Source organism: Mesoplodon bidens (assembly GCF_964165515.1).
Source record: "Mesoplodon bidens genome assembly, chromosome: 1".
NCBI lineage: Eukaryota > Metazoa > Chordata > Mammalia > Artiodactyla > Ziphiidae > Mesoplodon > Mesoplodon bidens.
The window spans coordinates 163,226,933-163,252,105 of NC_138176.1; the positions used below are offsets into that span (position 1 = coordinate 163,226,933).

At 46.7% G+C, this 25,173-nt stretch overlaps 2 protein-coding genes and 1 long non-coding RNA gene across 5 annotated transcripts in view; 1 reads left to right on the top strand and 2 right to left on the bottom strand.

The window, feature by feature from the left end:
* The window catches only part of LOC308619333, a 132,732-nt gene extending 126,160 nt beyond the window's left edge, over positions 1–6,572 (bottom strand). Inside the window, exons 1-3 of one of the 2 annotated variants that reach the window (XR_014016153.1) lie at positions 6,267–6,572; positions 2,409–2,514; positions 1,130–1,284 (exon numbers count right to left, since the gene is read on the bottom strand). This is a non-coding gene — a long non-coding RNA (uncharacterized lncRNA). Of the gene's footprint in view, positions 1–1,129; positions 1,285–2,408; positions 3,274–6,266 lie in introns of those variants that run through there. The other variant, XR_014016154.1, reaches the window with a different exon arrangement.
* PLAC9 (placenta associated 9) lies at positions 1,278–18,788 on the top strand. 2 transcript variants are annotated; one of them, XM_081237934.1, is made up of 4 exons: positions 1,278–1,660; positions 12,797–12,894; positions 14,045–14,186; positions 14,665–18,788. In XM_081237934.1, the coding sequence occupies exons 1-4, from the start codon at positions 1,597–1,599 to the stop codon at positions 14,673–14,675; spliced, it is 315 nt and encodes a 104-aa protein (XP_081094060.1). In that variant the 5' UTR covers positions 1,278–1,596; the 3' UTR covers positions 14,676–18,788. The 2 variants fall into 2 exon arrangements, with proteins under 2 accessions (XP_081094060.1, XP_081094059.1); XM_081237933.1 differs by having other exon boundaries at positions 14,045–14,173.
* A 5,516-nt stretch (positions 18,789–24,304) lies between these two features.
* ANXA11 (annexin A11) overlaps positions 24,305–25,173 on the bottom strand; it is a 41,352-nt gene continuing 40,483 nt past the window's right edge. The window contains exon 15 of the mRNA XM_081237880.1: positions 24,305–25,096. Within this exon, the coding sequence (XP_081094006.1) occupies positions 25,037–25,096 (60 nt within the window). The 3' untranslated portion in view covers positions 24,305–25,036. The remainder of the gene's footprint in view (positions 25,097–25,173) is intronic.

Genomic DNA, 25,173 nt, shown 5'->3' on the forward strand with positions numbered 1-25,173 from the left:
AGGAAGGGGTTTTACCCTGCATGCTTTATTACATTTGTGCCTCTACCACAATAAGAAAGTATTGTATATATGTTGTTTTTATTGCAAATTCAAAATATTAGGCAGCCCACTCATTCTGAGCTGCAAAGCTGTGGGTTTAACTGTTCTTTGACAACTTCCCACTGAGGTAAACTACCAAGGAAGTCCTATTACCAAGTGTGAAAACTTCTTGGCATTTCTGAAATAAATCCTTCTTTTGAGCTAGTTCATGTGGGCATCCCAATTCCCAAGAGAGCTTTTTAAAAATTTAGATCCAAGTCTCTGTCCAAGATCTGCTGACTCAAAACCTGAATTTCTGTTCCTGAGGCTATTATCTGGAGGAAGAAGTGAGAAGGAGGGATTATTGCTTAGTGTGGTGGCTATATTTGTACAATTGCACAGCCACAGTCAGTAATAGAGAAGGCAGAGGTGCAGCCTTGATCTGCAAGGGCTCCAGTTAACCCTAAAGGGGCCCCTTGATGGATAAGAACATACTCCTGGGCTTGGCGATGAAGGGGCTCCACTGGCAGCCAGGACATGCACTCAAGGCTCTGCAGTGCAGATGTTAGGGCTGTGGCTTTTGCTTTTTGTTTTCCCAAATCTTAACTTTTTTTTTTTGTTCATGTGTTGAGTGGGTGTGTCCCATAGGTGAAGGTTCAACTACTGTGTTTTAAACTGGAGGGAGGTGGAGATGATTTGAAGTTAACTGAAAAACCCACCTAGCCCTTACTCTGGGTTTGCTTAGAATGGAGAAAGTACCCGGCTCTCACTAATACGTTGTATCAATATATTATCATCTACCAGTAACAGAACTGGATTCAAATCCTGACTCCACATTACACCAGGTGTGTGACTATTGGCAAGGGTCTTAACATCTCTAAGCCTCAATTTCTTGGTCTGCAGAATGGACGTAATGATGCACTCCTGATGGGGCTGCAGTGAAGATCAGAGAGATGGCGTATGTGGAATAAATCAAACAAAGCTTAGTTACTGTTCATTAATACTAGGGTGGTCACTAGACCACGTACTCCTCAAGTGCAGACATGTGAATATAAGAATTATTTCGTTTTCTCCCCCCTCCAAACTTTACCTAACACTAACTAGTACCGACCTTAAGTATGTGCTGAACACTCTGTCCGATGTCATGAGAGTTGATTACTTGTTCCTGGTGGGCAGAGCAAAGCTTCCACACTCCGTGCAGTCTGGAATTCAGACCCCGTGCCACAGGTGTGGGTGGCACTTCTCTCGAAACTGCAGTCCGCCCGTCTGTGAAATGGGCTCATAACGGATCACTGGACCCCCGGCTGCATCGCCCACTCTTCTGCGCTCGGGCCCGGGGGAGGCGCGTGGGCTCAGAGCGCGGCCCCTTCCAGGGGAGGCGCCCAGCCTGGCGCGTCGCCCCTCCGCCCGCGGGGTCTCTGGAGGGGGCGGGCTCGCTCGAGCCAGAAAGCCCGGAGCCGCCCAGGAATCTTGGCGGGGACTGCGAGCATTTCCTCCCGGGCGGGCCGGCGCGATCCCGGGGAGGGCGGGGAGGGCGGGAGCGGGCAGACACGGCGCTGCGCTCCGCCAGCCGGCAGCATGCGGCCCCTGCTCTGCGCGCTGGCCGGGCTTGCCCTGCTCCGCGCCTCGGGTGCCTTCACCGGTGAGTGGGGCCCGGGCGCGGGGCGAGGGTCGGGGAGACCGCGGACCGAGAGGAAGGAGCAGGAGAGAGGGAGGGAAGAGGGAGGGAGATGGGAACGAAGCCAGATGGAGAGGGATGGAGAAAGAGGGAGATGCAGGGAGGGATAGAGATAAATAGATGATGAGAGAAATTGGAGAGAAAGATGGAGACAAAAAAGGCAGAGAGATAAAGGCAGAGGAACAGAGAGAATTACAAAGGAGAGAGGGAAGAATACAGAGAGCAAGGGAGAGGCTGGGACAGAAAGAAACTTTGGAGGTAGACAGATGGGTCTGAATTATGAATGAGGATAGAGAGAAAGAGGAGTTTGAGAGGCAAACGGAACAAGAAGGAAGGAAATAGAGGAACTAAAATGGCAAGAGAAAGGGGGTGGGGGAGAGAGAAAGGCTGAGAGGATACTGAGGAAGAGAGGCCGATTTGAGAGAGACAAAAAGGGAGCGAGGGAGTGGAGAAACCCACTGCCCCAGGTCGACAGGAAAGAGAGGAGGAGACCAGGATCACCAGGTGGATGGTCAAGTCTGCAGGATGGGGCAGCTCCGGCTCCCCACCCTCCAGACCAGCCCTGCCCAGAGGCGCCTGCAGAGACACCCAGGCCTGGTTTTCCTGGGGGCATTTCCTGGGAAGCGGAGCTCCAACACGCAGAGGACCCAGGCCTGGCCCAGCACAGCCGGTCAGAGCCCAGGCAGGCGGCCCCTGGAGGCTGCGGCTTTACCTGCCAGGTAGTCTGAGGGGCTTCTGCAGTCTGTGGAGGAGGCAGTTGTCAGCCTTTTGGAGAGCTTCCCTGAGGGCCCGAGCTGCCTTGGGTGGGTGGGAGGAGGCTGCGGGAAGGAGAGGCCCTCTGGGTGCTCCACTGGCTGGGTTCCTTGCTGTGCCGTCCCTTCTACCCTTCCCTGACAGCAGTCTTAGTGCTGCTCCTTCACAGGTGAGGCTCGGACAAGGTGGCTGCAGATAGACTTACTGTGTGCACAGGTGTTCCTTCCACCACCCCAAGACTGCACTTTATAGAGCACTTTACACAGCACTTTACAAGCCACGTTCCCATTTACCCAAGGTCTCTTGCTGGCCTCAACCAGAGGTAGCTGATGCCCATCCCAGTTGTACGGGTGGGCGAGGGGAAGGCTCAGTCTCTCCAGGCATCCAGGGACCCTGCCCCCTCAGCCAGGCCCTTGTCCACACTTAAGGCTGCTCCCCCATCAACCTGGAGCCGGTGGTTATGAGTCATCCTGCCCTGGGTTAAGATGGAAGCTCCCCTGACCCCTGGCCCAGCCCCTTTCAGGCACAGGGAACTGTGGGAGTGAGCATCCAGGGAAAGGGTTGAGGCCAGTCTTGATCCTGGGCAGCCCCTGGCTGAGTGAACTTGGGTGAGTCATGTCTCACCCAAATAGCTTCACCTCTCTGAAGCTATTTCCTCTTCTGTAACGTGGGGAGAATGGTACCCACCAGCAGAGCTGGATGAAAGGGAAGTACCCAGCATGGAACACCTGTCAACACACATTGGCTCCTTCTCTCGTCCCCTCGGACAGCTCCACTGAGCTCTCTGAGGCCCAGTTCTCCACTGAGGTTGGCTAAGAAGGACCAACGACCCTTTCCTCACAGGCTTCATGAGGAGTGTCTGGGACCATGCAGCACAGAGCCCCGCCCAGGTGCTGTCCTTTTTCCCTGCCTCCACGCCCCACTCCATCTTGCTGGAGTCCCCACCTCCAGGAGCTGAGGGGACAAAGCCGAGTCTGTGCTCCCCCAGAGGGAGGAGCTGGCCACCCGCAGTGGCAGACTTTTTGTGGCCCCTTTAGCTATGACTGGTATATACATTTTAGCTTAAAGCCATTTTTAAACATTGTTTTCCTCCTGATCATCTTCATTGCTCCAGATTAAGAAAAAAAAAAGAGGAGAGTATAAACATATTAATGTAATTTCACACTGAGTTCACACATTTTTGTGTATAACCTTTCAGACTTCAGACAATATACCATGGTTTTCTTAACTGTTGATTATCAAATCTGTTGGATATAAACACAGAATGGAGACCTAGAGATTGTCATACTGAGTGAAGTAAGTCAGACAGAGAAAGACAAATATGATATTGCTTATATGCGGGATCTAAAAGAAAATGATAAAAATGAACTTGTTTACAAAACAGAAACAGACTCACAGACTTAGAGAATGATGAACTTATGGCTGGGAGGTGGGGGAGGGATACTTAGGGAGTTTGGGAGTGACATGTACATACTGCTGTATTTAAAATGGATACCCAACAAGGACCTGTTGTACAGCACAGGGAACGCTGCTCAATATTATGTAACAACCTAAATGGGAAAAGAATTTGAAAAAGAATAATGAAGAATAGAATAGTATAGTGAACCCCCATGTGCCCATCACTCTGTTTCAACAAGAATGGATTCCTGACAGATCTGGATTCATCTGTCATCCCCACCTTCTCTCCCCTCCCTCAGATTATTTTAAAGGAAATTCCAGGCATTATATATTTTTATCTGTAAGTATTGCCTTATGTATTTCTAAAAGATAAATAATCTTTTAATAACAATACCATTATCACTCCCTAAAAATGGACAATAATTCCGTAATGTCATCAAATATCTAGTCAGCATTCAACTGTCCCTGATTGTGTGATGTTTTTATATTTGGTTTGTTTGATCCAAATAAGGTACACTCGTTGCTTTTGGTTGATATATCTGTTAAGTTTCTTTTAGTAAGTTTTAAATTTCTTTAGTAAGTTTTTTCCCCTCTTTTTTCTTAAAATTTATTTCTTGAAGAAACTGGGTTGTTAGTCTTATAAAGTTTTCCCCATTTAAATTTTAGCTGATTGCATCCCCCAGGTGTCATTTAAATTGTTCTCTCCCCTCTATTGTCTATAAACTGGTAATTAGATCTAGAAGCTTCAGCTAATTCCAGTTAGGTTTTTTTTTTTTGCAAGAATACTTTAAGATGGTTTATTGATTTAATTTTCATTTCTTTGATTACTACCAAGGTTGGATTTTTCTTCAAAGGCATATTGGTCATTTCTGCTAATTCTTGTGAATTGTCTTAGACTTTTCCATCGTGGTACTGGGATTTTTTCATATCGATCTATAAAAGTTCTTTATGTGTTGAGTGAAGCAGACTGTTTTGTGCTACTTGTAGAGAATTTTTTTTTTTCTTTTTTCTTTTTTTTTTTTTTTAATTAGTTTCTGCTTTATAACAAAGTGAATCAGTCATACATATACATCTGTTCCCACATCCCTTCCCTCATGCATCTCCCTCCCTCCCACCCTCCCCATCCCACCCCTCCAGGCGGTCACAAAGCACCGAGCTGATCTCCCTGTGCTCTGCGGCTGCTTCCCACTATCTATCTACCTTACGTTTGGTAGTGTATATATGTCCATGCCTCTCTTTCGCTTTGTCACAGCTTACCCTTCCCCCTCCAGTTAAGTTCCTTTCCTCTTTTGCTATCAGAGGGATATCAAGTCCTAGAGCCTAATCCTATTAGCCATTCTCACCCATGCCTTGGGGCCCACGGGGGGAAGCTCTCACTGTCCACCACCATTCCAGGTCTCTGTGGACATCTGTCTTCCATTGGGATTCTGCTTTTTGCTTTGGGTGGAAGAGGAAGACGCTGAAGGGCTATGGTGAGGATCACTGCATTTCTTCTTACAAAAATGGATGTAGGGGCTTCCTTGGTGGCGCAGTGGTTGAGAGTCCCCCTGCCGATGCAGGGGACACGGGTTCGTGCCCCAGTCCGGGAAGATCCCACATGCCGTGGAGTGGCTGTGCCCGTGAGCCATGGCCGCTGAGCCTACGCATCTGGAGCCTGTGCTCCACAACGGGAGAGGCCACAACAGTGAGAGGCCCGCATACCACACACACACAAAAAAAGGATGTTGTGGGGAGTGAACCTCTCAAAGACAATTTGATCCAACGTACACAGTTGGGCTCTTGTCGGGCCTCAAGACAGGTACAAAGATGTCACGTGTATAGGTCCCCTTTGCCCCATTCCTGTCCAGCCCCTCATTTTACAAAGGAGGCAGCTGAGACCCCCAAGATAGGAGGCCCTTAACTCATCACAGAACTGCCAGAACATAGTATAGACAGTGTCTTGCAGGTAGGATTCAAATCCTGTCCCCACTACCTACTAACAGTGTAGTCTTGGGCATGTTACTCAACCTCTTTGATCTTTGGTTTTCTAATCTATAAAAAACTGGTAAGAGTAATGAGCTCACAGATAGAATTAAATGAGTTAATGCATGTAAGCACTCAACAAAAAGCTTGGCCCATAATAACCAATCACAAATTGACAGTAGCTTCAAATATAGAGTATGGTTGTGCCCATTCTAAAGGTGAAGAAACTAAGGATCCAGCAAGTGGGATTGGCTTGTAACAGAGCCCAGAGGGCCCGGTCAGCCCTGAGCCCTCTGTGTGCTTGTTGGAGAAGCCCCTCCCAAGCATGCCTTGGACCCCTGCACAGGTATAGTCCTAGAGCAGATGCCTCCCCATCTTGAGGAGACCTGGTCAGAGTGATCTAGCAAAGAGCACTGGCTCCAGGTGGAGAGGCAGGGCTGCAGGGGCTTTCACTGACCTGCTTAGTCTCCAGTCCACCTGGTGAATGACCTACATGGCATTTGCACATCATCTGGCAGTTCCATTCCAAGGCAACTTCAAATGCAGGATCCCCTTGGATCAACACAGCAGTCCCACCAAGTAGACAGAGCAGGGCAGATCCCTCACAGACGAAGCTGAGTTAGAAGCAAAGAACACAGTTCAGTGGAGGTGGGACCGTGCCTCTGACTCCCAAACTTGTGTTCTGTGTACAGTGTGTGGAGAGAGGTTTATCCTGGATGGCTTCCTAGACCTCAGCATGGTGGGGGTTTAGGAATGTTCTAGTACTTTATAACCCAGTGGATTATAAAACACCATATTCCAAGGTAGAAGGAATCTGGTTTCCTGGATGGCCTTGGAGAGCAGAGCTGCCTGCCAGCCCTGACCATTAGCCAGTCCACCTCTGAACTGATATGTGAGAAAGAAATAAATACATGTGTGACTGAGGGGGGCTCTTTGTTGCAGCAGCTCAGCTTGTATTCTCACTTAACCAGATGCCGACTCTATTGGACTGACATTGGTAAGCTCTCAGAGTGATCAGCAAGGCTCAAATCCACATCTGGAAAATGACCAGAGAACAAGGGAGACAGAACGTATCACTCCCAAAACAAAACAAAAATGTTCCTTAGCATCTGAGTTCCCTCTTAGCGGGCTCAAGTGTCCCTCTCCTGTTTCAGCCAGAGCACACCCATAGACTAGAGTTCTTCATATAGTTGTTTGAAAATAGTGTTCTTCCGATTTAAAAAAAAAAAAAAAAAAACAACTCTGATGGTTTGGAATGAAGCAAAAATTTAAATACAAATATCAAATGTGGTCAAAGTTAGGGCTTCCCTGGTGGTGCAGTGGTTGAGAGTCCGCCTGCCGATGCAGGGGATACGGGTTCGTGCCCCGGTCCAGGAAGATCCCACATGCCGCGGAGCGGCTGGGCCCTTGAGCCATGGCCGCTGAGTCTGCGCGTCTGGAGCCTGTGCTCCGCAACGGGAGAGGCCACAACAGTGAGAGGCCCGTGTACCGCAAATGTGGTCAAATTTATTATACTATTATATTGACTGTGGTCAAATAGAATTAACCCCCAAGTGTCAAGTGTGGCTGGTCAAAGCAGCACCTTTCAGGGTCAGAAATCTTTTGAGTTGTGTGCGCCTTCCTAGTATTCAGATCCAGAAACAAAAGGTCTCCTATGCCTGTCAGTGAGGCGGGGTGGGAGGGGGGAGGCCCAGTGGCCATGTCCCTTTAACTGGAGAGGTTAGCCTGGAGCCTGCACTGGGCCTCCCGTCTCCACTGGCAGCCTGTTCTCACCATGTTCCACCCACGCCCGCCGTCCAGGGTGCACATAGGCCCTGAGCGGAAGCCAGGCCAGAGAAAACAACCTTGCATCCAAGAAGGTCCATTTCCCAACTGGCCAGGTCAGGGAGGGCGGGATCGAAGGAGGGAAGGGAGCACCGGGAACCACAGCCTTGGCCGCCCATGGTCAGTCGTGATAATCCTTCAGCTTCCCCCACTCTGCCTCTGGTCTGAACCTCCCCAAAGCCCCATGAAACTGGTGTTATTGTGAGCCCCTTTCTACTGGTGAGGAAGCACGAAGCAAAGGGAGTCCTTGCCCAGTTCTCGCCTTGCTGGAGCTTCTGGGCCAAGAAGCAACTTGTCCTTGACTCATCCTGGTTCGGTCTTTGTAGCTAATTTTTGAGGCCTGAAAGACAGAGGCAGACCTTGGATGAGCTGCATCTGGCAGTGCCTCCGCCCCCGCCCCCAAACCCCTGTTAGAGAGGAGGCAGCAGAGGCTCAGGGAGAAGAAAGTTCCCACGGGCCCGCACCAATTCATGGCTGGGAACGGAGGTGCGTTTTCTGCCATCATGCGCTGAGGTCAATGCCATGAGCACCCACGTGGGGGAGGGAGCAGCAGCGCAGGGTGGCCTGGCTCTGCCCCAGCTCTCTCTCAGCAGAGCTCCTCGGGAGGCCTGGATGAGCTCACAGACAGTTGTGCAGTGCAGCCCAGGGCGCAGTTGTGTCCAGATGTGATGGATTAGTGCCGTGTGATGTGGAGAGCAACCTCAGCCCAGCCTCTTCCCTGGAGGGGTTTGGGAGCCAAGTGAGACCTCATCGCTGACACGTAGAGAACAGGATGTTTTAGGCTGAGGGAGGGAGCAGATTCATGTTGTTCCTGACTTCGAGAGCTGGCAGGGCCCCAGTTGGCCGGCAGGGTCATGTTGCTTCCTCTTGGCCTAAGCTGGGAGGAGGGGGAAGAGTACTCTAGGGTCTGGGAGGGGTCAGGTGGGACTCAGGGAAAGTCTTGGCCTAAGGCCCCTGGGCGGAGCTTGCAGAGGGTGGATGTGGGCCCTGACCTAGACCGGGACAGACCCCCTCTTCCCTGACAGCCCTCTATTTGGGTGAAAACAGCTCTGCCTGCCCCCTCGAAGTCTTTTCTCTCTAGCTGAGCACCCCAGTTTTTTCAACTGACACAAAGGAGTCAAAATCTGGAGTCCCTTCACGGTGGCCCCCTTTAGCCCTGCCTCTGCCTGTCAAAAGCCTTCTCACGAAGAATGGCCCAGAATGGAGCCCAGCCCTCCAGGTGGGGTCTCTCAGACCACCCCCACCCCCCGACACCCATCCTGAACATTTTGTATCAACGCACGAAGCCCATGGCTTCTGCTTTTTGCTAACAACCCTATCAGAGAACTGGCTTTTAGTATGGAAAATTTCAAGCCGTATATACAAAAGTAGAGAGAATAGCAGAATTAACCCCACGTCCGCGTCACCCAATTTCAACAGTTACCAATCTCGGCCAATCTTGTTTGCTCAATACTCCCACCCATGCCTCCTCCCACTCCCAGGCCTGGATTATTTTGAAGTAAAGCCAAGACATCATAGCATTTTACCTATAAATATTTTCAGTATAGATCTCTAAAAGTCTCCCTTAAAAAAAAATAACCAAAGTTATAACATCCCCTCCCTCCCTAAAGTCAACAAGAACACCATTGTTGTTGTTGTTGTTGTTTTTTGCGGTACGCAGGCCTCTCACTGCTGTGGCCTCTCCCATTGCGGAGCACAGGCTCCGACGCGCAGGCTCAGCGGCCATGGCTCACGGGCCCAGCCGCTCCGTGGCACGTGGGATCCTCCCGGACCGGGGCACGAACCCGTGTCCCCTGCATCGGCAGGCGGACTCTCAACCACTGCACCACCAGGGAAGCCCTTTTGTTTTTTTAAATACTTATTTTTATTTGTTTATTTTCTTTCTTTTTTTCTTTTGGCCGCATCAGGTCTTAGCTGCGGCACGCAGGATCTTCGCTGCGGTGCACAGGCTCTGTAGTTGTGGTGCGTGGGCTCTGTAGTTTCGCAGGCTCTCTAGTTGAGGCACACGAGCTCAGTAGCTGTGGCGTGCAGGTTAGTTGCCCCACGGCACGTGGGATCTTAGTTCCCCGACCAGGGATCGAACCTGCGTCCCCTGCATTGGAACGTGGATTCTTTACCACTGGACCACCAGGGAAGTCCCAAGACCATTGGGGTTTTTTTTGGGTTTTTTTTTAAGTTATTTATTCATTTATTTTTGGCCGCGTTGGGTCTTCGTTGGTGCGTGTGGGCTTTCTGTAGTTGCGGCGAGCAGGGGCCACTCTTCCTTGTGGTGCGCGGGCTTCTCATTGTGGTGGCTTCTCTTGTTGCGGAGCATGGGTTCTAGGCATGGGGGCTTCAGTAGTTGTGGCTTGCGGGCTCTAGAGCGTAGGCTCAGTAGTTGTGGTGCATGGGCTTAGTTGCTCCGCGGCATGTGGGATCTTCCCAGACCAGGGCTCGAACCCGTGTCCCCTCCAATGGCAAGCAGATTCTTAATCACTGTGCCACCAGGGAAGTCCACCATTGTTTTTTGAAGAGGTTTTTTTAAGTTCAGTGGATGGACATAATGAAGGGGAGAATGTAAAAACCCAAACTCTTCTCCACAAAAGATGCTCAGAGTGGAAGTTTTGCCCCTGCACTTGGTTCTCGCCCCTGAGTGGAAGAGCTGAGATCCAGAGAGTTGAGACCAGGGACTCTCAGGGCATGGGGACTCTGGCAGAGCTCCAGAAGGCCAGCTGGCTGAGATGGAGCCAGGGGAAGGCCAGGGTGCCTGGGGTCCAGTCATTTGCTGACTGTATGATCTTAGACAAGTCACTCAGCCTTCAGAGTTATACATTCATCACCAGCAAAATGGCTCACTATCCTTACCTCAAGACCTGCCAACCTCCTGGGCAACTTTATATGTCACCTCGGGCAACCCAGCCAACATCGAGGTCTTACAAGAGTTTTGCATCTACAAAGATCAAGTCCAATAACTCTTACCCCTGCTCTGCTTCAGATGCCCACAGCCTTGGTATTGTCACTGTGAAGCTGCTCTACCTCTAAAAGCTAAAATTGCAATATCCCTTATCACTTGTTCCTTCCGTTACTCCCATCATCTCACTGAGATCTCCAGTGCCTTCAGCTCCTCCATTTCTCCCAATTATTGGCCCTCTTATTGCCTTCTTCTTCGTTATTCAAGCTAGATGCCAGAGCTCGTCCCCTTAAGCCCTTGCTGGTCGAATCCTCAGTTCCTTTGCACTCTTGTTCTTCACCGCACTCATGCCACAGACTCCCAGGTTTCAGCTCGTCAGCCATCTGTCTTTGCTGCTGACACCCACCTGCTGAGCTGCTACGGGAGGGCCTTCTTGTGATGTCAGGTTGTTCTGCATCATCCTCCTAACTGCCTTCCTCATTCTCCTCATCCCCTTTTGGAGCCCCCTCTTTATTCAAGCTTCTGACCCAGGGGCGTGCTGATACACTGGCTCTCGGAAAACAAACAAAAAAAGCATTTGTCAGTTTCCATGGTAGAAATACTTTCATCATGGCTCCCATTTTAGTGGATGTGTCTAACAACCCACTCACAGAATTCCTGATAATACTTCACAACTCGCTTTCCTCTTTCCTAACCCTACATGAATTTTCAGCAGATGATTCCCCTCTTACTTTACCGAGTGAATAGAGGCCATCAGGTGGGACTCACTCAACGTCTTGGCCCTTTTTTAAGTAGAACTTTTTTACGCATTTTTGCTGCGTTTCCTCTCTCTTCCTTCCACATGTGACCCCTACCCCCACCACCATTTCTGGATTCCGTGGCCTCACATCTCTTCGGGAAATGCATTCTTTCAGTTCTCCTGGCTTCTTCCTGTCCTCAAGCTATAAGCATGGTTGCGTTTCTTCAATGCTTAAAAACCTGGAAACAACAATAAACACTTATTTACACCTTGTGATCTGATCTCCCTTCCTTCACAGCCAAGCTTCATGGAAATGTTTTCCAGGATCTTAGTTTCCTCCTCCTGAATTTTCCTTCCCTTCTCATCCCACTGCGACTAGACTTTGCTCTGTCGGCACCTCTCCACTAAAAGCGCTGTGATGGCATTCAGCATCGACTTTTCTGTTGCTCCGAGTCCTTATCTTGCTAGACCTCCATGCTGCTTTAGGCCATGCTGACTGCTTCATCCTTTTGAAAGCTCTTGGCTTCTCCTTGTTTCTGGGGCAGCATCCTCCTTTCCGTGTGTCCGTGTTCTCCAAGGACTCAGCCGACTCAGACGCCCTGCAGGTTATCTCAGAGCCACCAATACTGCAACTTGAGCTCAAAACCCAGGCTCTAAGACTTCTGGTGTGAAGGTTGGTTCTGTAAGGAACCAAGGAGAAGCCAACGTTGGGGAGGAAAATGATGTTGAACAAATTGAACCTCAGATCTTCCGCTTACTAGCTGTGTGACGTTAGACGTATTGTTTCACCTTTCTGTGCGTCAATTTCCTTATGCGTAAATTGGGGGTAATAATTGGTTGTAGAGGTTGACTGAGTTAACACATTTGTTTAGCACTCACTCGTGTCAGATGTTACTAACTGGTCACCAATGTCGATTACTATTACTATTGCTACAACATCTCCATGCATTTTCGTCCTCTCTTCCTACGGTTACTGCCTCCTTTCATCACTTCTTACTCTGATTACTGCAGTAACTTCCTGCCTTCAAAGATGAATCTCTCCAATCCATTCTCTGTATTTTAAAAAATTCACATATGACTGCATGACTCTCCTGTTAAACCCCAAAACAAGCATTGTGATTGGTTTATTAGGGCCCGGCCTTGTTTCCACGATCCACCTCTCCAGTCTCATCTCCCACCCACCCTGTGCTTTCCAGCCACTTCAGGCTTCCTGAGGGTTTGTGCACTGAGCCATGCTATTTCATTCCTATCTTTGCACTGCCGTTCCTTCTGGCTGAAACCTTTCCTCCCTTCCTTTTCTTACCCAGTTCAGGCAGCACCTCCTTGAGGAAGCCGACTTGGGTCTGTAGGAGACCATGGCCAAGTGAGTGAGTGGGGCAACCCTACACTCACACCCTGATCCACACTGAGCCTTCCTCTGCTTCTCTTTGGACTGTTTTTAGGACCCACCTCCCTTGAGCCCCATGTTTGCAGGAGTCTGTAATGTTACAGAGAAACCAAGGGCCCCACAGTGACAAGACTTGTTTTCCTACAGCTGCTGAACCCTTCATCCCCTCCCGAGGAGACCCAGCTCGGACTGCAGGGTGTGACAGACACATGGCTGTCCATGGCCGGTTAGACATCATAGAGGAGGTAATGAGGGTGACCTGAGAGGGCATGCAGCTTCAGGACCACCTGCCAGGCTGGTGGCTTTGGCGGGTTCAGGCCAATCTTGCTTTGGAAAATTGGGGAAATCTTGGCCAATCCTGTTCCCTGGCCACTATGTTAAACATCTCCCTGCCCTACCTGGGCTGTTAGGCTGTCCAGCTCCCAACAGACCCTGCCTCCCCGGGACCTTGCTTCCCACCAGCCAGAGATCTCCCCATAATCACCGGATGAGAAGGTGGAAATTCAATTGCAGTGTTTTGTTACACAGCCACGGTTTGTAACCTGGGGTCCATAAACTTGTGTGGGGGAAAAAAAATTGCACTTCATTTTCACAAACCTTTAGCTGAGATTTAGCATTCTCATTCACTATACCTACAGACAACAAACTGCAGGAGTATTAACAGTACTGTGACTTTGTCAGCAATAGAAATCACAGATAACTTCATCCCATTATAGTCATTGTGAATATCTCAATATATTGTTTACTCTAATCAGTATGTCAAAATTTCAGTAGTTGTTAGACCTGGTGTTACTTAAATAAGTTAATAAGTACATAACTGTTTATATCAAAATTTAATTTTTAATACTTTAATAATATTTTAATGCAGTTTATACCCTTGGAAATCCTGTATGTTTTATTTTTTTTCAATGAAAGCATTTTTCTGATGGCGGTCTGTAGGTTTCACCAGACTGCTAATGGGGTTCATTTGTGAAAAAAGAACCCTGAATAAAGAAAATTTCAAAATCCCAATACTGTCATTTGGCAGAATTGCCACCAGGGGGCGGGGCAACAAAAGGAATGTGAGCTCCCAGTGGTGACATCCTGAAAGGGAAAAAGGAATCCCAGAGTCCCTCCAAGCCCCAAACCAATGACTGGGTAGAACTCCTGAGTGCCAGAGCCAGGAGCAGCCGTAGAGAGTGAGCTCCTAGGATTTTGTTATCTGGGGAACTGAGAGGCAGGCAAGGGCAGAGCCTGAACCAAGAGGACCCAGGTCCCCTGGCACCCAGTTCTCTCCCCACTGCACCCTACTGGATTTCCAGGTGCTCCTTAGGATGTGGCTGATTAAGTGGGACTTGTCACCACTCCTGTCCTCTCCTCCTCCCCCTCCTCCCCCAACTCCTCTCCTTGCTCTAGACGGTGGAGAAGACGGTGGAGCACCTGGAGGCAGAAGTGAAAGGCTTGCTGGCTCAGCTGGAGGAGCTGGCCTGGAATCTGCCCCCGGGTCCCTTCAGCCGGATCCCCGACCTCCTTGCAGAGGAGACGGTGAGCAGCTCAGGTAGCAGAGATGACAGCCTCCAGGGCTGGGCAGCAGGGTGGGGACGGCTGCTCCACCCCCATGGTGTAGCCTGGACAAGCCAGGGAGGCTCCAGCTCCTCCTTAGGACAGAAGTGGGAGGCATCCCCCGGGCTCACCCCAAGTGTTCTCTGCCCCCACGCCCTGGGTTGCTGCAGCCCAGCATCGGGTAAGGGCACCTGTTAGAGTTCCACGCTCAGCACCACCCTGACTCAGAGAGGCTGCCTCCTTCCCTGGCCATTTACACACGTCACAGCTCCTACCATCTCCCTTCTACTCCTCTGCCGCCACCAAACCCTATCAGGGAAGCCTGGCATCCCTCTGACTGGCAGCGGAGGGACTGCCACCTGCTCCCTCGAGCCCTGCGTCCTGGCACAGGAGTCCCCAGGGGACTGGGAGGGGAGGGCAGGCAGCCTTCAGCACCCTGTTTGCTCACTCCGAGGCCGCCCCCTTTCTTTCAGATCGCCTTTGAGCACCAGAGCAGGAGCCACCCAACAGCTGGCAGTGATACAACAGCTCTCCTCTGAGAACAGAGCCGTGCGTTCTGGCCTGCCTTCCTCAGCTTTGTGCAAAATGAAAGCTACTCCTTTGGTCCCCTCTGTGTCTGCTGACAGTGACCCCTGCAGCCACAGCCCCTTCTCCATCTGCTCCCATGCGCTGAGGCTCACACCCCCTGCAGGCTCAGACCTGTACTTCCGCCCTCCTTATTTATAGGGGTGGACAGGGCAGGAGTTAGTTCAAGAGGTGAGGCACCTGAGGCGCAGAATCGTAAGGCGACACAGTGGAAGGGCCCTTTGAGTAAACTTGTTACTCAAAATGTGGCCGTAGGTGAACAGAGGTGTCACCTGGAAGCTTATCAAAAATGCAGAATTCGGGGCCCTGCCCAGACCTCCTGAATCATAATCTACATTTTAATGAGATCCCCAGGGAATCTGTGTGCACATTAAAGTTTTAAAAAATGTTTCTGTTGAGATAAAATTCAAAATTTTAACCATTTAAAACAGTACAAATTCAGTGGGTTCATAATGTGTAGTCATCACCACCTTCTAATTCTCATCACCACCTTCTAATTCCAGAAATTTTCATCACCCCCAAAAGAAACCCTGTACCACTAAGCAGTCGCTTCCCATTCCCCCTCCCATCCTCCCTTGGAAACCACTAATATTTCTGTCTCTGTGGACTTGCCTATGCTGGACATTTCATATAAATGGAATCATACAAAAGTCAGACACAAAGCTTTTTGTGTTTAACGTTTTTTCGCTTAGCATAATGTTTTCAAGGTTTGTCCATGTTGTAGCATGTATCAGTACTTCGTTCCTGTTTATGGCTGAATAATAATATTCCATTTTATGGATATATCACATTTTATTCATCCATTCATCAAATCAGTGGATATTTGGGTTGTTTGAACATTTTGGCTATTATGAATAATGCTATGAACATTCATGTATAAGTTTGTGTGGATATGTTTTCATTTCTCTTGGGTCTGTAATTAAGAATGAAATTGCTGAGTCAAATAGTAACTCTATGTTAAGTTTTTGAAGAACCACCAAACTGTTTTTGCATAGCAACTGTACCAGTTTACATTCCTACCAGCAATGTATATATAAGGTTTTCAATCTTTCCTTATCCTCCCCTACACATCTTATTATAGGCATCACACTAGGTGTGAAGTGGTTATCTTGTGGTTTTAAGTTGCATTTACCTAATGACTAGTGATGCTGAGCATCTTTTCATGTGTTTGTCGGCCACTTGTATGTCTTTTTTGGAGGAAGGTCTATTCAAATCCTTTTCCCATTTTAAAAACTAGGTTGACTTTTTGCTGTTGAGTTGTAAGAGTTCTTTATGTATTGTGGATACTAGGTTTTTTTTATCAGATATGTGATTTACAAATGCTTTCTCTCATATTCTGGGTTGTCTTTTTATTTTCTTTATAGTGTCCTTTGAAACAGTTCTGATGAAATCCAATTTATCTATTTTTATTGTTTTTGTTCCTTGTTGTTTTGGTGTCATATCTAAGAGTCCACTGCCACATCCAAGGTTATGAATTATTTAATCCTGTCTTCTAAGATTTTTATAGCTTTAGCTCTTATCTTTATTTTTTTAATCTATTTTAGGTTAATGTTTGTATGTGGTGTGAGGTGGGGATTCAGCTTCATTACTTGCACTTAGTTGAAGAGAATATTCTTTCCCCACTGAACGGTCCTGGCACCCTGTCAAAAATCATTTGAGCATAACGTTTAGGTTTACTTCTCAATTCTATCCCATGGTTCTGTATGTCTGTCTTTATGCCGGTATCACACTGTTTGAATTACTATAGCTTTGTGGTAAGTTTTAAAATTAAGAAGTATGAGTTCCCTGACTTTTTTGTTCTTTTCCAAGACTGTTTTGGCTATTTGAGGAACAGTTTCTTGCAATTCCATATGAATTTTAGGATCAGCCTGTCCACATCAGCAAAAGGCAGTTGGAATTTTGATATGGATTAGATTGAATCTGTAGATCAATTTTTAGAGTATTGCCATCTCCAGAACTAAGTCTTCCGATCCATGAGCACAGGATGTTTTGTATTTTTCGTATTTTTCAGTGCATAAGTCTTACACCACCTTGGTTAAATTTATCCTTAAGTATTTTATTCCTTTTGCAATGATCGTAAATGGAATTGTTTTCTTAATTTTACTTTCAGATTGTTCATTGCTAGTGCATGGATATATAAATGACTTTTTTGATTGATCACATATCCTATCCTGCAACTTTGCTGAATTCATTTACTAGCTCTAATGGGTTTTGTGTGGATATTTTAGGATTTTCTATATATAACATTATGTAATCTGTGAATAGAGTTTTACTTCTTACTTTCCAATTTGGATGGCTTTTCTTTTTCTTGCCTAATTACCCTGGCTATAACTTTCAATACAATGTTGAGTAGTAGTGGCAATAGCAGACATCTTTGTCTTGTTCTTGATCTCAAGGAAAAGCTTTTATTTTTTCACCATTGGGTATGCTTTTCGTAGATGCCCTTTATTTCAGGTTGATAGATTTTCCTTCTGTTTTCAGTTTCTTAGGTTTATTATTATTATATGTGAAAAGATTTTGGGTTTTCTCAAATGCTTTTTCTGCATCAGTTGAGATCATGTAGTTTTTAATCCCCCTTCATTCTGTCAACATGTATTACATTGATTTATTTTTTACATATTGAATGCTCTTTGTATTCCTTTGATAAATCCCACTTGGTCATGCTGGATAATCCTTATAATATACTGCTAGATTCAGTCTGATAGTATTTCACTGAGGTTTTTTGCACATTTCTTGTGGCTTTGGTATCAGGGTAATACTGGTCTCACAGAATGAGTTAGGGAGTGTTTCCCCCTCTATTTGGGGGGAAAGAGTTTGAGAAGGATTGGTGTTACTTTTTCTTTAAATGTCTGATAGAATTCATCAGTGAAGGCTCCTGGTTCTGGATTTTTCCTTGTTGGGAGTTTCTGATTACTGATCTCTTCTTATAGGTCTATTCAGACTTTCTATTTCTTCTTGAGTCAAATTTCAGACTTTGTGTGTTTCTAGGAATTTCCCCATTTCATCTAGGTTATCTAATATGTTGGCATACAGTTGTTAACAGTATTTTCTTATAATCCTTTATTTTACTTCTATGAAGCTGTTAGTAATGTCCTTTCATTTCTGATTTTAGTAATTGAGTCTCCTCTCTCCTTCTTTCTCTGTCTAAAGGTTTGTTAATTTTGTTGATCTTTTTGAAACTTTTGTTTCATTGATTCTATTGTTTTTCTAGTCTCTATTTTTCTTATCTGCACTCTAATCTTTATTATTTCCTTCTTTCTGGTTGCTTTGGGTTTAGTTTGCTCTTCTTTTTCTAATTCCTTAAAGTGGGAGGTTAGGCTACTGATTTGAGATTTTTTCTTTTTTAATGTAAGCATTTACAGCTATAGATTTCCCTCTGCGCACTGCTTTCACTGCATCCCATAAGTTTTGGGCTTTCATTTTAATTAATCTGAAAGTATTTCTTAATTTCTCATTAACTCATTGTTCTTTTTAAGCATGTTTAGTTTTCACCTACTTGTAAAATTTCCAGATTTCCTCCTATTTATTTTAAATTTCATTCCATTGTGGTCACAGAAGATGCTCTGTATGGTTTGAATCTTCTAAAATTTATTTAGATTCTTTTGTGGTCTATCTGGAGAATTTTCCATGTGCACTTAAAGAAGAATGCATATTCTCTTGTTGGGTGGACAGTTCTATATATGTCTGTTAGGTCTAGTTGATTTACAATGCTGTTCAAGTTTTCTGTTTCCTTGTTTATCTTTTGTCTAATTATTCTATCCAATAGGGAAAGTGAAGTGTTGAAGTCTCCAACTATTATTGTTGGACTATTTCTCCCTTCAATTGTCAGTCTGTTTCAAACTTTCTGGGGATCTACTGTTAGACGCATATATGTTTATAATTGTTATATGTTGATGGGTTAACCATTTCATTAGGATATAATGTCCTTTGCCAATCTCTGCCTCTTAATTGGAGCATTTACCCCATTTATATTTAAAGTAATTACTAATAAATAAAGACTTGTACCATTTTATTATTTGTTTTCTATATCGTAATTTTTTGGCTCCTTAATTCCTCCATTATTGCCACATTTTATGTTGGATGGTTTCAAGTGTACCACTTGATTCCTTCTCCTTTCTTTTACTATTTTTGTTATTTTCTGGGATTACATTAACATCTTAATTTATAAGTCCAGTTTGAATCAATACCAAGTTTCAATAGTATACAAAAGTTTTGTCTCTCTATATACGTCCTATGTAGCTCCATCACCTGCCTTTAATGTTGTTATTGTCACAAATCACGTCCTTATACATTCTGTGCCCATCAACACAGTGTTATAATCCTTGTTTGGTGCAATTATCTTTTAAATCATATAGGAAAAAAAGAAGTGCTAAAAACAAAAAAATATATATTAATACTGATGTTTATACTTACCTATGTTTATCTTTACCAATGTTGCATCTCTTCAGGTGGATTTGAATTACTGTCCAGTATCCTTTCATTTCAGTTTGAAGGACTTTCTTTAGCATTTCTCACATGAAAGGTCTACTAGCAAGAACCTGTCTCAATTTTTGTTCACCCAGGAATGTGTTAACTTCTTCATTTTTGAGGACTATTTTGCCAGATATAGGATTCCTGTTAACATTTCTTTTTGCAGCACACTGAATATGTCATCCCACTGCCTTCTAGCCTTTATGGTTTCTGACAAGAAATCAGATGTTAATCTTACTGAAGATCCCTTGTATGTGACAAGTCAGTTCTCTATAGCTGACTTCAGGATTCCTTGTTTTTCAAGTTTGGTTATGATGTGTCTCAAAGTGGATCTTCTTAAAAATATTACTTATGGTTCACTGAGCTCCTGAGATGTGTGGATTAATGTCTTTCATCAAATTTCTAAGCTTTCAGCCACTGTTTCTTCAAGTATTTCTGCTTTCTCTCTTCTCTTCTATGACCTCCATTATGTGTACGTTGGTATACTTCATGATGATGTCCCACAGGTCTTAGGCTCTGTTAATTTTTCTTCATTCTTTTTTCTTTTTATTCCTCAGATTGGGAAATCTCAATTGACCTATCTTCAAGTTTGCCAACTTTCTTCTACCTTCTCAAATCTCTTGAGCCCCTCTAAGTGATATTTAAAATTTTATAATTGTACTTTTCAACTCCAGAATTTCTATTAGGTTCCTTTGTATAACTTCCTTTTATTGACATTCTCTATTTGGTGAGACATCATTCTCTTAGTTTCCTTTGGTTATTTACACGTGGTTTCCTTTAGCTCTCTGAGTTGTTTTTTTTTTTTTTTTTTTTTGTGGTACGCGGGCCTCTCACTGCCATAGCCTCTCCCGCTGCAGAGCACAGGCTCCGGACGTGCAGGCCCAGCGGCCATGGCTCACGGGCCCAGCCGCTCCGCGGCACACGGGATCCTCCCAGACCGGGGCACAAACCCGTGTGCCCTGCATCGGCAGGCGGACTCCCAACACAGCGCCAAAAGGGAAGCCCTCTCTGAGCTTTTTAAAGGCAGTTGATTTAAAGTCTTTTCTTGGTAAGTGCAGTATCTCAGTTTTCCTCAACTTCTATGAACAGATTTCTTGTTTTCCTGAGTATGGGTCATACTTTGTTGCTTGGCATGCCTCAATAATTTTTGTTGAAAACTGGGCATTTTGAACATTATGTGAAAACTCTGGAAATCAGATTCTTCCCCCTCCCCAGAGTTTGTTATTGCTGCTTGTTGAATTTGTTGTAGTTTGTTTGGTGACTTTCTGGACTAGTTTTTTAAAGTGTGTATTTGGTGTGGTCATTGAAGTCTCTGTTCAGTTAAGTCAGTGGTCACTAGTGATTCAACACAACTCCTTAAACTCCTGGAACAACCACAAAACCCCCAATTTCCCAGTCTTTACAAATGTGTTGTGTATGTGTTGGGGCAAATCTTTTGATACTCTGCCAGGCAGTCTATGACTCTGCCTGCTTCACTTCCTGCATGTGTAGAGACTGAAGGTCAGCCAGAGGTGAGAGCTTATGGTCCTCTCAAGTCTTTTCTAAGCAAGTGCCCAGCCCTGGGCATGTGTGTGGCCTTCTAGATTCCCAGGAATTAATGGGAGCACTCTAAAACCATTATTCCCCAAAGCATCACATCATCGGCCTTTGCTCCCCAAACTTTTCAATTTGTCTCCTGTTTGCCCCAACTGTTATCCCTCTCTCCAGGCATCAGTGCTAATGAATCTGCCTTCAAATGTCCCTGAGGGTTACCACCCTCCTCCTTGGGAGAGTTCCAAATTAGGTAAAATAAAAGCAAGTCATTTGAGCCAGTCTTTCAGGGAACAACAAGAAAGATCAAAACAACCAACCATAATTCTTGAGAACAAGGTCCATTCTGATCCATTCATTGCTAGGAACCTATAACAGACTGTGGATATTGTTTTTGAGGCTGATGCCAAGCTGGGGTAAGGAGGATAAGGCTGGAGTAAGTGAAAATGAAGGAAGATCCTCTTACCAAGACTCAGCTTTTTTTTTTTTTAAGCTTTTGTTTGGTTGCAAACTTTCAATTCATTTTCAGAGCTCTCATAAAGTTGATTCTGACAGTTTTTGCCATCTTATTTGTCACTTTCACGGAGGAACAGGCTTTTGGAGTTCCCTACTCTACCATTTTTGCTGACTACAATGAAGTTTAAGAAGCTCTGATCTAGTCTTCCCTTCATTTTAGGCCCAAAGAGGGGAAGTGGCTTATCCAGGGTCACACAGCAAACCAGTAGCTGAGCTGAGACCAGAATAGGGATGCCTGACTCCTGGACCAGTGCTCTTTCTGCTTCAGGGCTGCATCAGCTCTTATTGCTGGGTAGGAACCAGGTTCAGAGTGGACACCAGTATTAGGCCAAAGCAAGCTTTCCAAGGAGTAGGGGTTGAGGGTAAGAGCCCCTTATAGAGTTGAGGCCCTGACTGACCAAATCCTTTGCTGAGAGGGAACCCTGTATAGGGCCAGTTGGAGGACTGAGTAATGATGTCCCTGTCCTTACAGGAACACAAGCAGAGAAGCTTTCAGGTTTGATGGGGTTAAAACTTTAAGTTAGTCTAGTATCTGCCTGGGGAAATGATTACCTTGATTTCTGTTTTCATGTCTGACTCCACTCCATATCAGCCAGGGTAGGAAGGAGCTGAGGGCAGAAATAAGGGGCCAAGTCCTAGGCTAGGACTATACTCCCTGCCAAAGCACAAGGATGGACATGGCATGGCCATCCAGTTGTTGCTTTGACCATGGGCATCTGCAAAGACTCATCATTCAGATCCCTCTTGCCAAAGCTGGGAGTGGACCAGTCCCACCTCCCACCACCGGACTGAAACACTCTGCCACCTGCTCACCTGCCCTCTGTGTGAACATTTCTAATTTCAGAAGTTCTCTGGCTCAGTGCAGGAGTATTTAGATCAGCATCAGAATATAAGGCAAGCAGGTTACAGGTGCAGTTTCTTGGCCCCCATGGCTACTCAGAATCTGTGAGGGTGGGGCCCAGGGACCTGCACCTTTAACAAGCTCCTCAGAAGATCCTGATGCACACTAGGGTTTAAGAACCACCACTTCAGGACCATTTCCCTGTCTACAAAGTGAGCACTCCAAGGTTCCTTTCTTAAATTTTGCACCTGAGGCAAGTGACTCATTGCCTCACCCTAGTCCTGGCCCTGTCCCTAACACACAGTGTTCATTCCAATGTCCCCACAGCTGTTGAAAATGGACTCAGGGCTGAATTCACCTGATGCCTCATCCTCTGGTTGCTATTCTGGAAGTGACATTAGATGTGCGGCATGGACCGGCCTTGACTAACACCTCCAGGAGGCAGGAAAAGACCCAGTGTAGTTTCCTCCCAGAAAGATGACCTGTAAGGTCAATGTCTCCCTCATCTTTTTTTATCCTGAGCATCACCGTCAGTGTTAATAACCTTTTACTGATCTTAGAAGGCAGTAGGTGCCTTTCTTTGTCTCTGGAGAGATCTATGAGGCATTCTCACAGTCCTCCAGCCCATCCTTACTATAAGTTGGGTCCCATGGGCATGACCAAGAGGGAAGTCAGAGGGACAGAAAGGTAGAAAATAAGGACCAGGATGAACACAGGTGGCCCCCAAGTGTGTAGGCCAGGGGTCTCAAACTCAAAGACGTGTAAGGGCCCAACAGGTAACGTGCACATGGTATATCAATAGGGAGTAGTGGGGCCTGTGGCAAAATGGAGAGTACATACCTAAACAGGGCACCCGTGAGTTGGCTCCGGCAGCAACTGCTGTGCAGGAATTCTGGGCGTTACTAGAATTTTTGGCTTTTCAAGAGAATCCATTCTTCCAGATTTTTAAAAATATGAAATCGCTCAATGCTTAAACGTTGGCAACAAATTCAAATGTCTAAAAGGACTTTTTGGGGACCAAAGTGAATGCATGTACAGGTTAAATACTGCCTGCTGGGCACTAGGTTGGAACCTCCAGTGCAGACAATGGGACAAAGTAATGTCACAGAACATTTACAGTCACGTTATGGGAGGTTGAATCTAGGCCCTGGCACAGCGCAGGAGGCCACCAAAGTCAGCCTGGACCCAAGGCAAGTTGTGCAGTGCCACACAGTTCATCCCACCAGGCAGGTCCCACCTGGCACCCAAGGGCGAGGGGCCTGCCCTTGGGGAAGAGCAGCCAAGCATGCTGGGTCTTGGTCAAGAGCCTCCAGGCATGGTAACTAAAGCAGAGCTGACGTGACAAGCAAGGCCTGCCGTCCATTCCAGGGCCCACATCAGCCTTTCTGGCTGGGCAAAGCAGGTCTAGGTAGACCAGGCTAGTGTCCAGCTCACGGCTGCTCCACGCCCCTTGGGCCATCCCCTCTTCTATGTCCACAAGGCAGGGAGGAGTCAGGGTGGTGTCCCCAAGCAGATGACTACTCTGTGGACAAGCCACTCCCTGGGGCCTCTGCTAGGGCCCAGCAGGCTTGGGCTCCCACCATAATCTCTGATTCTCTCTTTTCTAAACTTTCAACATAAGAAACCAGAAAGGGAGTGAAGATCACTGAACAGAAAACAAGCTTTGGGCTTCTAGAAGTGACGACAACTTCTAGAAACTCTGTCCCTTCTGGACTTGCCTTCTCCTAACACCACCAACCAAGGGGCAAAGGGCCTGCCGGGGACCATAGCCAGGAGCTCCCTTTCAGACTGAAGGGTCCCTGAGGGGAGGAGCCGGTCTCACGCCTCTCCGATCCTCCTCTGTAAGGCCTCCCACGGGAGTCATGCACACCCCCTCCTTCCGGACCTGGGGGGAAGGACCACGCTCCTCCTCCTCTCCCTAGTGGGGCTCACCGTGCCCGCATATGATGCTTTTTCAGCGTCTGGGCCCTGAGCACGAATTTCAGGAACCTCCATTTCTCATGTCCTTACAACCCAGTCCCTGCAAATTACTTATGCTCAGGGTTTCCTAAGCACAAGTTTCTATTTAAAGTCATGAAAATTTCCACCGGCTAGTAAGGCTGGACCCCTGAGCTATAGGGCAGAATCACGAAGCACAGGAAAACAAGCTGGCACCACGTAAACACTTCCAGAACGTTCCAGAGCTGGCTGACTTTAATTTGGAAACAGCTTTTGGCCATCGACATTCAGGTTTAAGGCACATTCTCAATTACAAGTAACCCTGTCACTGGCAGGGAGCTGGCTTTGTTCTCGTGGTTTTGCATGGAACAGATGACTTTCTGGCTTTTTTTTTTTCTTAAAAGGAGTGAGTTTGGCAATAACAAAGCTCATGACACATTCTCACCAGATGCGAAGAGTACCCTTAAAGGTTTTCCCTTTTACTCCTCAGTGAGGACATGGCGCCCCCAGTCCCCACCTGTCTCACCCAAACTGTGTATGCAGCAAAGACGTGTGCACATCTGTCTGCAACGACTATATATTAAAAAAAAAAAAAAAACCTCCAAATAAACATACAACATTATATGACTAAAACGAAGCCAGGAGTTTCAGCCAGAAGCAAAGGGGAATGACTGCATGAGTCAGGAAACAAAACGTCTACTTTAGCTGCAAGAGGCTGTGAGGAGTGGGGGTGGGGAGGAGGTATCCTGAGAGTTCAAGACTGACCCAGGTCCCTCAGCACGAGCACAAGACACGGATCAGGAGGGCAGGCGGGGGACGGGGCCAAGGTTCTATGTATGGATGGTCCGCGCTGGGACACCAAGGGATTTTTTGTGGATTTGTTAGAAACAGACAAACATTCTTTTGGCCTTTTCCTGGCATCGCTGTTGCCAGCAGGTGGACAGAAGTGACCCACCAGTCACCGCTCAGTCGTTGCCGCCACAGATCTTCAGCAGAATCTTCCGGTAGTCCCCAGAAGTGTCTCCCTGGTCAAAGAAACAAGTAAGGCACCAGTTAAGAGAGGCTTGGCCAATTCTGGCTTCCTGGCTCCTGATTTTCTTCT